Raw genomic sequence first — 13,038 nt, 5'->3', positions numbered from 1 at the left:
TCCCATTTTACTTCTATCTTCCAGCATTCCTATTTCTCTTTTACTTCTAAACTTCTGTTTCTCTTATCCCCGCGGCCTCCCGGCGCCCGCCCCGAGGCTATTTCTTGGCTGCTTTCCGGCTGAGCCGCTTCAGCCCACGCCTCTCTCATCTGCGCGGCTCGGCTTTGCGCGCACACTCCGCGGTCTCTCACTAGCCCTTTCGCGTCTGAACCACGGCCTCGCGCCAGCCCCGTTCCCTATCTATTCATGCCCCGTGCTCTCTCTGCGTCTCCGCCACTAGCCTTCAATCTAAGTTCCCCGGGCTAACCTGGCGAATTCAACCCAGCTCACGTTTCTGCGCCTTTTGGTCTGGCTTCCCGTCCTTTGCTCCTCAGGCTAATCTGACGGATTCCAACCTAGCTCATACGTCTCCGCTTCTGGTTTCAACTCTTCGCCCCCCATTCCCAGGCTAACTTGAGAATCCCAAAGTGGCTTTCGTTTCCGCCTCGGCCTGCCCCCCACGGCTTCAATTTCCCTAACATTTTTCTCTACCCGGTATGTTTCCCCAAGCTTTCCTCCAACAATACTCCTCCCTCATTTCTCCTGGCCTCTCCCCACAGTCCGTATCCGAGTCTGTTTGTTCTAGCTTTCACTTTCGCTTTCGACCTTAGAGATTTCTCCCAGCTTCCCCCCCGTAGTCCGTAGTCCGTATCTGAGTCTATGCCTAGGCTTTCAATAGCTTCTTCCGGCACCCTTTTCGTCCGGCTTTTCCCTAGGCTGTTTGCTAGTCTCTCTCTCCGGTATTTTCCCAGTTCTTCCCGTTTCTTCCCTCCTAAGTTTCCTATCCGTCCTAGGTTTCCTATCCGTCCTAGGTTTCCTATCCGAGTCACGGCACCATTATGTCGCTCCCCCTCTTCGTGGAGGAACGACACAGGACCCTGCGCTGTTCTTTCGTCTGCTCGGCCCTCCCCGGGTTTGCTGCTGGTTCTTCCCGGGTTGGCTACTATCCCTTCCACCTCCGTGGAAGGGCAGTTCCCCCTGGCCACATTCCCCACTTCCGCAGGGGAGCGGCACACCGCCGGCTGGCTTTCTTGGGGGCTGCACAGGTGTTCCCCTTAGATGTTCCCTGGTGCATGCCGTCTCTCTCCTCCTTTATAGTCCTCCTCTGCCAATCCCAACTCGGCTGCCCACACGCCGAGTACGCTGCTCTCCTCCAATCAGGAGCAAGTCCTACAGTTTATTGGTTGAACTGGAGGCAGCTGTGCAGAAGCTGTTTACTTCTCTCCCAGCGCCATATTGTGGGAGAGCAGATGCATAGAATAAGTCTTAATTCCAGTAACTCAGTCCAGTCCGGGCTGCTCCCCACACTTTGAAGATTTGGCAAGAACACATATGTTGGAACTCTGGGTTAAGATCAGGGACTTAAACTCTCTAAGAAATTTTCTGCAACACTAATGCCAACAAAACTCCTATAATGCCCCCTCTGGAAACAACTGCTCAATTGGGAGAGAACTAGGTGGTCTAGCCCTTTCCCATAAGTGTTTGAAGGTAGTACAGGGAAACAGGATTCCTTGTGATTGCTACCGTTACACACCTGTTCCTTAGCCTTCCTGCTTGTCCCTCTAGGCTACTCTGTTGCTTCTCTGGATGGTGACTTACTCTAGTTCTCTGTCTATTTTCCTGGTCTCTTCTGTGACTGCAGACAAGCCTTCAACCCTCTCTCTCCAAGTCCTGAACATGGCCTTATTCTGTCAAGATTATAACTCGGCCTACTGGAGGAGTGAATGAAATTCCTCGGAGCTGAAGGTAAAGGTGTTTACCCTGGGCTTGGTAGAAGACTCATCCTTTAAGTTTCCCTAACCTCAGAACCAGTTTCCTCCCTTTCCAGGGTATGAACTGAATAAAGGAACATTCAGACGCTATTCTAAAACACTGTTTTCTTGTACCTGACTATGTCCCTTTAGGATTCTTAGTAGGTATTTCCAAAAGACCTATTTAAATACAGCCCTCTCAGGCTGGCTAAGACATCCTGGACTTCTCACACAGACTGCATACGGAGATCCTACCATAGACATACAAGGTAAATGAAAATTAATTAATCAGTCAAAATTATAAATACTTGGGGCAGGCATTTAACGTAGATGTTAAGAACTCTCCGGCCGGCGCCGCGGCTCAATAGGCTAATCCTCCGCCTAGCGGCGCCGGCACACCGGGTTCTAGTCCCGGTCGGGGCGCCGGATTCTGTCCCGGTTGCCCCTCTTCCACGCCAGCCCTCTGCTGTGGCCAAGGAGTGCAGTGGAGGATGGCCCAGGTGCTTGGGCCCTGCACCCCATGGGAGACCAGGAAAAGCACCTGGCTCCTGGCTCCTGCCATCGGATCAGTGCGGTGCGCCGGCCGCAGCGTGCTGGCCGCGGCGGCCATTGGAGGGTGAACCAACGGCAAAGGAAGACCTTTCTCTCTGTCTCTCTCTCTCACTGTCCACTCTGCCTGTCAAAAAAAAAAAAAAAAAAAAAAAAAAAAAGAACTCTCCATCGCACATTGAAGTGATTGAGTTCAATACCCAACTCCGGCTCCTGATTGCTGCTTCCTGCTAATGCAGAACCCCTGGGAAGCAGCAGTGATGGCTCAGATACTTGGGTTCCTACCACCATTGTGGGAGACAGTGATTGAGTTACTGGTTTCCATCTTTGGCCTGGCACGTCCTGGTCATTGTGGGCAATCAGGGAGTAAACCAGCTGATGGGTGTACTTTGTGTGTGTGTGTGTGTGTGTTTGAGAGAGCAAGAGAGAGAGGGAGAGAAACTGTCATTTTCTGTCAAATAAGTAAAAATAAAAGTAAATACAAATATATTCTGACTCATTGTGCTTCCAGCTTAGTTTAATGATACCTATTCCATGGTTTTCCTTCAAACAGAATTTAAAAGGCAGATTGAAAAAAGAGCATATATATATTTATGGCATATCTATGGTCCAAGCATTAATGACACAGTTCACCAATTTTCTCATTTTATTATCATAAATACTCCCATGAGGGAAGGATATTGTTGTCTCTGTTTTATAGAATAATTAAGCAAATGAGGTGTAGAGGTTAAACTAGGTTAAGCTAAAATCACCACTTGATTTCCAAACCCAGGCTCCCTCTACCACAGAGCAGAAAGACATAAAAGTTAGGATTAAAGAGTGTGTGTGGAGCAACTCGGACTAGACTAAGTTACTGGAATTAAGACTTATTCTATGCATCTGCTCTCCCACAATGTGGCGCTGGGAGAGGAGCGTACAGCTTCTACCCAGCTGCCTCTCACCAACTTGACAAGCTGCAAGAGCTGCTCCTGATTGGAGGAGAGCAGCGTACTCGGCGTATGCATAGCAGAGTTGGGATTGGCGGAAGAGGACTATAAAGGAGGAGAGAGACAACATGCACCAGGAACATCTAAGAGGAACATCTATCTGAAGGAACACCTGTGCAGCCCCGGAGAGAGCCGGCCGGCGGTGTGCCGCTCCCCCGCGGAAGTGGGGAATGTGGCCAGGGGGAACCGCCCTTCCACGGAGGTGGAAGGGACAGTAGCCAACCCGGGAAGAACCAGCAGCAAACCCGGGGAGGGCCGAGCAGACGAAAGAACAGCGCAGGGTCCTGTGTTGTTCCTCCACGAAGAGGGGGAGCGACATAATGGTGCCGTGACTCAGATAGGAAGCCTAGGCAGGGCTTAGTGTCGTTCCTCCATGAAGAGGGGGAGAGACAGAGTGGAAGTCACTTTTTGATAAGCACTGAGGAACTTATAAAGTACTTATAAACTTTATAAAAACACAATTAATACATTTTATATTGCCTTGATAGTCATGAAACATACACTCTGAGATGGATTTTAATTTAATTTAATTTCAAATTAAACTCCATTAATTTAATTTAATTTCAAATTAAACTCCATCCCAAAGTCTAGTGTCCTATGAAGAACTCTCCCTTGCCTTTCTCTATCATTTTCCTACACTAAATATTGTTTGTAGCTGTGATACATAGAAAGCCCCCAATGAATCAGATCTCTCTGCACACATGCTACTCTGCATGTGACATTGCTATATCTTCTGTCAAGAGACTGAATTTGTCCGTCATCCACTTGAATATGAAATGGCATTGTATATTGCTCTGACCAACAGAATATAACAGATGTAACCTTGAACCTGTTCCAAAACCGTGGACTTATGAGGAATTGCAGCAACTGCCTTTGCCCCACAAAGATCCTATCCTGAGACTGTCATGAATGAAGAAGCCTGGAATGAAAGTGCATTTGGAGAGAGGTTTAGCTAGTCAGCTTTCTCAGCTTAGCCCAGTCTTCAGCTCATCGCCTCTGTCTAGCTGGGTGCAGGCCAGATCTGGTGGAAAACTATCTGGTCAGCCCTTATCACTGTGGAAAATAATAAATACATTGTTATTTTAATCCACTATATTTTACCACGGTAGATTCTTACAAAGCAATAGATAAATGAAACCGAATGAGGTACTAAAAGTACAAAACAACAGTAAGTTCAATAGGAAAAGTTATGGAAAGTACAAAGCAATAGATACATGTAACAGAGATTGGCATTGCTCTAAAAAATCCAAAACACATGTATCGAATTCAGGGCCAGGCAGGCAGCATGCAGTGCTGAAGAGGTGAAGAGGAGCCTGCTGATGAAGCTGGACAATCAGGGTGGAAACTGCTGTTGGATTCCAGAGAAGAGATGGACCAATTAACAATTTTCTGTGGTAACTTAGAAGGTAAAAAATATGTCTAATCAACATGTTGATTTCACTAAAATAATCTCCACGGAGACTACAAAAGTGAAAAGTAGTTTCTTTGGGTGTTTGGTGAGGTATGTTAAGAGAAAGGATATGTGTTCTATTGATGCCATAAAAAATGACCAGGACTGGTGTTAAGACACCTGTTGGGACACCTGTATCCCACGTTGGAGTGCCTATGTTCAAGTCTGGCTCTACTCCCAACTAATTCCAGTTTCCTGCTAATTTGTGTACTGATGGGTAACACATCTAGTGTAGATTTTCAATATAAGAAACGACCTCAGGATAAAATTCCAACGAAAGGTATGACTGTAAAAGCCCTCCTTAACCTCTGCCCGATTCAGGACAGTGACTTGGATACCTCCTTGAAGAGAACAAGGGGATTCTAAGAATCTGAAGGGCCTCAAATGTGGCCCACCATATACAGGAACCTGTCTCAAAAAGAATCGTGCTTGTGGCTTTTGGGGCATGATATTAACTTCACTCAGATTGGCTAAGCACACACAAGTTATTAAGGATGTTATATCAGTGTGAATTAAAAGTGATCAAGACAAATCAAAAAGAAGCCTTTGGAATCTCAACTTTCTCTGGGCAGGAGGCAGGCTAAGATAGCTACTCAGCTGCAAACACAGGCATTACTTGTGGAGAAGGATGGACTCAATGGGCAGGACTAAGAGTCAAGTAGACACCAGAGGAGCAAATGCAGCAGCACTGGGAGCAGAACTGTATAAGGGAGCATTTCCTGCTTCTGGGGTAAAAGGTACCAGTGATACATCCAACTGGATTTCAGAATTCTGCTGTACCCAAAGATCTGAACTTGGATTAGACTTATGTGACAGGATACGCAAAAAGTTGAATTTGATTATCATAATCCATTTAATGTTACTATAAGAAAATACCTAGGACTGGGTAATATTAAAAAAGAGAGGTTTAATTTGGCTCATGGTTCTGAAGGCTGGGAGGTTCAAAGCAAAAGAAATATATCAGTGAGGGTCTTCTTGCTGGTAAGACTCTCTGTAAAGTCCCAGGACAGCACAAAGCATCACATAGCAAAATAAGAAGCAGAAAACTGGCTATATAACAGACACACTGGATATAACCAATTAACCCATCAATCTATTAGTCTATGAATAGATTAATCCCATCATGAGGCAGAACCCCCTCATGACCTAAAGATCTCCTAAAGATACCACCTGGTCCCATTTCTTAATACTTCACAACATTTTTTAAAAAATTTATTTATTTATTTTGAAATTCAGAGAGAGCAGGAGAGACAGAGAGAGAAATCTTTCAACACTGGTTCACTACCCAGATGGCCACAACAGCCAGCACTGGGCCAGACTGAAGTCAGGAGCCCAGGAGATTCATCTGGATCTCCCATATGCTTGGCAGGGACCCAAACACTTGGGCCATCTTCCACTACTGTTCCCAGGCCATTAGCTGGGAGCTGGGTTGGAAGTGGAGCAGCCAGGACATGAACTGGTGCTCATATGGGATGCTGGCATCACAGGCAATGACTCAACCCACTATGCCACAATGATAGCCCCTCAATATGATTTTTGATGGGGACATTTGAACTATAGTATAAGTATAGCAAAATTTCAAATATGAGACTTTTGGGTGTTGGGAGTTGGTAAGTATAGTTTGCCTGTGAGAGAGATGTGACTAACCGTGACCAGAGAGTAGATGCTGGTAGATGGTTATATAATGGTCTCCCATGAATCATACCTTCCTGTGTTACAGGCCCCTTTGCAATGTGACATTGTTGCTCCTCTGTGAAGAGGTAGAATCTGTTTCTCTGCTGGCCTTGTAACTTCCTTTTACCATGAAAATGGGCCCCTGGATACCCAGTTTTGGGCAGGTGACAGGCGGAGAAGGCTACCAAGGTTGGAAGAATGTGATACATGTGAGATTGTTAAAGAATCAGAGTCTAGATCTTAAGGAAACCCCTGGCTACCCCCTTATCCCTCTTAGAACACTGCTTAGACTAAGCATGTGAAGAAGCCTGAAAAGACGACTCAAGGGAGATACACAGACCAGCCGCCCCAGATGTCCCAGCTGAGCTCAGCCCCCCCGCAGAATCCTGCTGCCTGAGTAAACACAGACAAATCTGAAGAGAGTAATTACCTGGTCAACCTGTACAGAATCATGAAAAACAAGCAGTCGTGTTACTTTTAGCCACTGGGCTTTTGTATGGTTTGTTCCTCAGTGGTAGATAACTGAAACAGCTGCTTGACCACATGACATTTCATATATTACCTGTTTATATGGAAACTTTTATTCCAATAAAAGAGAGATGGCAAAGCATTATGGTCATCAAAATAACTTGGGTCAATATTATTTAATGTTGATTGAGTAACCATAAATCATGATATTATCTTTAAACTAGAATGAAGTGATACTTAGATAATACAGTTTTTTTTTTTTGTATAATGGAGTACTTTTTGTAGTGTAAGAATAATTGTCATTAGCTTTAATGAGTTCTGCAATGAATAGAAAAGACATATAAAGAAGTATAAAAAAAAACCCAAAAACCCCAAAACCTTTATACTGATCATTATCCGAGCCAAAAAGAAACCTTAGTAGCAGAGATAGACTGGAACAACAACAACAAAATTGGTTAGTGGAGTGTCAATACTGTCATCTTCACCAAAAAGTCAAAAGAAATGCTCTTAACTTTTTAGTGCCAAACATTTTGTCCTAATAAGATTCTGGGACTGACTATGATTTATTCAATCATTCTTTTATTTGAAAACAATATTGAGTGCTTACTAAACATCCCAGGCATTATGCTAGATATTGGAGATACAGTCATGAATAAGATAGGTATGGTTTGTGACCTCATAAATTCAGTTTGGAGTAGAGTATGTGTTGAACAGAAAAGCAAATATAGTATTAAAATGGACGGGACCCTATAACAATAAAATTCTGTTTATTCCTCTTATTTCCCTTAACAGAATGGCCTCCAGACAGCAACTGGGAAACACTGCTATTCACTTCACAAATTCTAGTCCCTTTTGCAGGAAGTGCTACATCTTGATCCTTTTGTTGCTAGGTTCCTGGAGACATACACATGCCCCTGGGTTACATTATAAAGGGGACCTTTATATTCAGCCTTGATGTCACTAACCCACAGAAGATGCTAAATAATAGAAAATGCCATTCTTTGATTTTCCCTTGGGATTTCCAGCTGATGCCTAAATGGATTTTCTGGAAGAAAGGCTGTCTTCAGAGAACTCTTCTTAATGTTAGTGAGAGTAGTTTCAAATGAATGAAGTCTGCTTTGAAGTCTACTGTAGGGACTGCCTGACTCGTTTTTGGTTTGCTTTTGACTGTGTTCTCTCTCAGGCATCTCTCAGGACTGCGATGGCACCTACACAGTATACATACAATAGTAAAGGTTTCTTGAATGACTTAAAGAGTTGTTGTGGGAAAATTATCACTTTAGCCCATGATTATTTTCCTATTGCATTTTTATTTGGGTGTATTAAAAACTTTGATTTGTTTTTGTATTCGTGTAAACCGTATTATTATAATATGGTACAGCAACCAAACAAGTAAAGACAAATAAATAAATATAAACACAGGAAACAATGCAAGAACTCTGATAGATTTTTTTAATATTTTGCCTGTGAAAGATAATTTTTAAACATCTCAAGAAAATTGTTTTTAATTGTCTTACATCATTAATAAACATGATTATTGTAAACATATCAGGGACAATATGGAATAACAGAAAAACACTAAAACTGAAACCAACTTTGTAAAACAGCACTTGTAACAGCCAGCACAGGATGCGTAGTTTCAATACCATGCTACTAGAGGGCAGACAATAATGCCAACACTCAACATTGGTAAGAATATGGAACAGTAGGGAAAGCCAACGCTGAGGCCAAAATTTCTTCCTCTTAGACAACAGACGTTGCAAAGCGATTTCATTACAAAAGTAGAACCTGTCAAGGAAGACTTGACATCCCTAGGAATGAGCTTTCTGCCTATCAGAGCTGCAGAGTTTGATAGCCAGGAGTCCTGGCTCCTGCCTTGGAATCAACTCAGAGGCCTTTCTCTTGGCCCTTTCTGGAGGCTCTTTATGCGTTTCTTTTCTTTAAGGAACACACACACACACACACACACACACACACAAAAGGAGTTACCCCTCCATCCCATTCACCCCGCCCTTCGCTGGATCACTTGACCCCTTCCCCTCCCTCGCATTGCTCAACCTCTCCTCCAGCGCTCCTTTTTCTCAGACGGGCTGGGCTCTGGCTCCTCCACTTCTGCCCCCTCCCGTCTCCAGGGCGCTTTCTTTCTCTCCCCTGCCCTCCCCTCCCCCAGCCTTGCCGCGGGGCGTGCTTCCCTTCCCCCGCCTCCCGGGCTCGCACCCTCCCCTCCCCCGCCTCCTGCCTTGTGACACATCCCGGGCCCTCCCGGAGGCGGCAGCAGCGGCCGCCGCGGCAGCAGCACCAGCCGCCACCTCCACCTCCACCTCCACCTCCACCGCAACCCGGCTCAGCCTCTCCCCGGCCCGCCGCTGCTGCAGTCATGGCTGCTGACGGGGTGGACGAACGCTCGCCGCTGCTGTCAGCATCCCATTCGGGGAATGTCACTCCCACGGCCCCACCGTACTTGCAAGAGAGCAGTCCCAGAGGTAAGGCCAGCGTAGACCGTAGACCATTCTCCTTTGCAAGGAAGAACCTAGAACGACTTGGGCGTTTAGCTTAGAGAAGGAGGCCAGCCTCTCTCTCGGGCTGGGGGAGAAGGATGCTGACTTGTGCCTTCCCGATCAATGCCTGCTTCCCTGACAGCTTCTCCGCAGGGCTGTTCTTCTGGTGGTGGTGGTGGTGGAGCGTGTGTGTGTGTGTGTGTGTGTGTGTGTGTGTGTGTATTTCACCACTTCTTACCCTGGGGTACAGGATATGACAGGAATTTCCCAAGCTGTGCGTTGTGTGTTGCGCGTTGCTGTTTTCAGAGCCGCCCCTAAGTGCGGCTGGGAGGTGGTGCAAACCTTTCACAGTCATTCACAAATCCTTTTGCATGGCTAAGAAAGGAGAGAGGATGGCTCACCTTGGCTTCTGTCCTTGAAAGGACTTGAGCTTGAAAAATGTGCATCTCTTAGTATTCACCCACCAATGCTCTGTTCAATAAGGAAATTGCCTTACCAAAATGGGTAGAGTTAATCAATAGTCGTCATGTACTTGAAATCCCTGCCGGTCCGTAACACTCCTACTTGAAAGCAATGGTGTTAGCTTTAGTTGTGAATGAGGGAGAAGAATCTTACTTCTGATAGAAGGGAAGATGGGGGTGTGTTTTTAAGGAGAATTTTGGTTGAGATTGAAATTAATTTCTAAACGAGTAACTGTAGTTAAAGGTGCATGTATTTCTGTTTGCTTTTCTTAAGATAGAATCAAAAATATTTGATGACAATAGGATCTAGAGCAGGAAAGGGGAGATTCTTTTTATGAACTATCCAATTTATTTGAAGATCTATCTTTTAAGCCTTTCTGTTGATTACTATAGCAGCAATAAGGTGGAGTCAGGAGTTATAAAAAATGAAAGGTGAGACTTTAAGAAACCACTTAGGGGAGTGAAAAGATTGGCCAAATATGGCACTGGCAAATGTAACTTAAGTGCATCTCTTTTTTGGGGACTAAATGAGAGTGTACTTAAAAAAACCAAGGGGACAAGAATTAATACTTTTGAAAATGTGGGCAAGTCGTGCTTCTCATAGCACAACTTTTTCTAAGTTCCAATCTGGAATTGGAGTAGCTGTAGAGCAGGTTGAACTTGTTCAGTGTTTGAAATTTCCATTTAACACTTCAAAACTTGAAAATCTACTTAATCCACACTTAACAAGGAGCAGAACAAGGAAAAAGAGATATAGCTGAGAATAATCCAGTGCTATTGATGACTTGAGGACTAAGGTGCAAAATGGAGCAGGGACTTAGCCACACTAGCCCATCAGTAATGCTTGCTGATCAGCATTAATTAAATTTACATCACAGGCCACCCAAGTGGTGGGGGTTTCTTTAATGGGTTGATTTGATATTAATATTTTACTGTCACCTAAACTGTGTGATATCGACTAAGCTGAAACACTCATTAAGGAATGTTTTGACTTCATCAATTCAGCCCTTTAAGACAACTTACTAAGAGACAAAGTTTGGATTTAAGTAATCATTCTATAACCTATTTTCATACCCTCTCTTTTGGATTCTCTTTGTAAATTTTTAATCAACTGGTGGCTAACTTATTTCCACAAAATGCTAATATTCATGGGCCTATTTGTGGACTTCCTTGCTGTTTGCCATATACTTGTCTAATCTCATTGGGCTCCTGCACACACAGTGAATTCAAGTTCTGTTCAGCTGCTGAGAAAAAAGTCATTTCATTTCTGGAAAACTCATAGCAACCAGAGAAATCAGTGATTTAGCAAACAGCTTCTTCCTTTTGCTAGAATAAGTTTTTGTTTTAACTGGTGAATGAGACAGGATATTAGATCATTACAAACACTAATACCTATAAAACAAGAAGCATAAATGAGAAGTCAAGCCACTTTGTTTACATTCTGACAGAATATCTTTTCTTGATAAATAACAAATAAGCATCTTCATAAATATCATATTAGCAGGATCTAATTCTAGAAGAGTACCACTATTTATTTCCTCAGTAATTGATTGGGCAGCACAAGGTGCCAGGTAATGCTTCAGGCGAACAGATCCCACTGAATCCATGCTGTCTTGGAGCCTACATTGCAGTGGGGAGAAGGAATTGGTAAGCACATGACCGAATTACTACAGATAGTAAGAAAAATTCTGTCATTAGACCAGATATTTTTAGTAGTTTGTGTACAGAGTTGATGGTTGGCATTCAAAAGACCAGAAATAGAATGTAATTTCTGATAATGAACTTTAGTTTATACATAATACATAATTTATACAGTCTACTCTTGGTTTTCATGGGAGATTTATTCCTGGATGCTGTATGGATACCCAAATCCATGTATGATCAAGTCTCTTATATAAAAATGATGTAATATTTGCACATATCTTCTTTTTTTATTTTATTTTATTTAATGAACATAAATTTCCAAAGTACAGCTTATGGATTACAATAGCTTCCCCCCCCCCCATAACTTCCCTCCCACCCACAACACTCCCCTCTCCCACTCCCTCTCCCCTTCCATTCATATCGATTAATTTTCAATTATCTTTATATACAGAAGATCAATTTAGCATATATTAAGTAAAGATTTCCACAGTTTACACCCACACAGAAACACAAAGTGTAAAATACTATTTGAGTACTAGTTATAGCATTAATTAAACACCTAAGAGTAATTGTGTATTAATTACAGAGTTCAACCAATTGTTTTAAGTAGAACATAAAAAATACTAAAAGGGTAAAGTATTAAGTTCTTTTTTCTTTTTTTTGTTTGTTATATAGTTTTTTTTATTTAATAAATGTGAATTTACAAAATGCAACTGTGTATTGTTGTGGCTCCCCACCCCCAAACCTCCCTCCCTCCTGTGGCCCTCCCCTCTCCCACTCCCTCTCCCATCCTGCCCTTCATCGAGTTTCATTTTCAATTACCTTCATATACTGAAGATCAACTTAGTATATACTAAGCAAGGATTTCAACAGGCTGCACTCACACAACCGCACAAGGTATAGGGTATTGTTCGACTAGTAGTGTTGTTTTTAAGTTTCAAAGTAAAACACATTAAGGACAGAGATCCTACATGGGGAGAATGTACCCAGTGACTCCCATTGTTGATTAACAATTGGCACTCTTATTTATGACGTCAGCAATCACCTGAGACTCTTGCTATGAGCTATCTAGGCTATGGAAGCCCCTTGAGTTCACCGACTCTGAACTTATTTAGTCAAGGCCCTATCACAGTGGAGGTTCCTTCCTCCCTTCAGAGAGAGGCGCCTCTCCTTGATGGCCTGTTCCTTCTGCTGGGGTCTTGTCCACCAGGATCTTTCATTTAGATTGTTTTTTGCCACCGTGTCATGGCTTTCCATGCCTGTGAGACTCTCATGGACCTTTTAGCCAGATCCGAATGTCCCAAGGCTTGATTCTGAGGCAGGAGTTGCACATATCTTCTATCATATGCTCCCATATGCTTTAAATCATCCATCCCTGCATTACTTATAATACCTAATACTATGTAAATAGTTTGTGAATGGTTGTTTTCCTATTTTGTTTAGGGAGTAATTACAAGACAAAAGTCTGTGCATGTTCACTACAGCTGCAATTTTTTTTAAAGATTTTATTTATTTATT

General features: G+C 43.4%; 1 protein-coding gene across 1 annotated transcript in view; it reads left to right on the top strand.

Annotated features, from left to right (window-relative positions):
• The first annotated feature begins 8,998 nt into the window (after window positions 1–8,998).
• The window catches only part of PIP4P2 (phosphatidylinositol-4,5-bisphosphate 4-phosphatase 2), a 71,060-nt gene continuing 67,020 nt past the window's right edge, over window positions 8,999–13,038 (top strand). Inside the window, exon 1 of the mRNA XM_002710684.6 lies at window positions 8,999–9,400. Coding sequence (XP_002710730.1) covers window positions 9,295–9,400 — 106 coding nt within the window. The 5' untranslated portion in view covers window positions 8,999–9,294. The remainder of the gene's footprint in view (window positions 9,401–13,038) is intronic.

This window comes from Oryctolagus cuniculus, chromosome 6 (assembly GCF_051225735.1).
Source record: "Oryctolagus cuniculus isolate XC-2025 breed Fujian yellow rabbit chromosome 6, ASM5122573v1, whole genome shotgun sequence".
Lineage (NCBI taxonomy): Eukaryota > Metazoa > Chordata > Mammalia > Lagomorpha > Leporidae > Oryctolagus > Oryctolagus cuniculus.
Note: the sequence above shows the minus strand (reverse complement) of the source record. Positions and strands in the feature narration are given on the sequence as shown.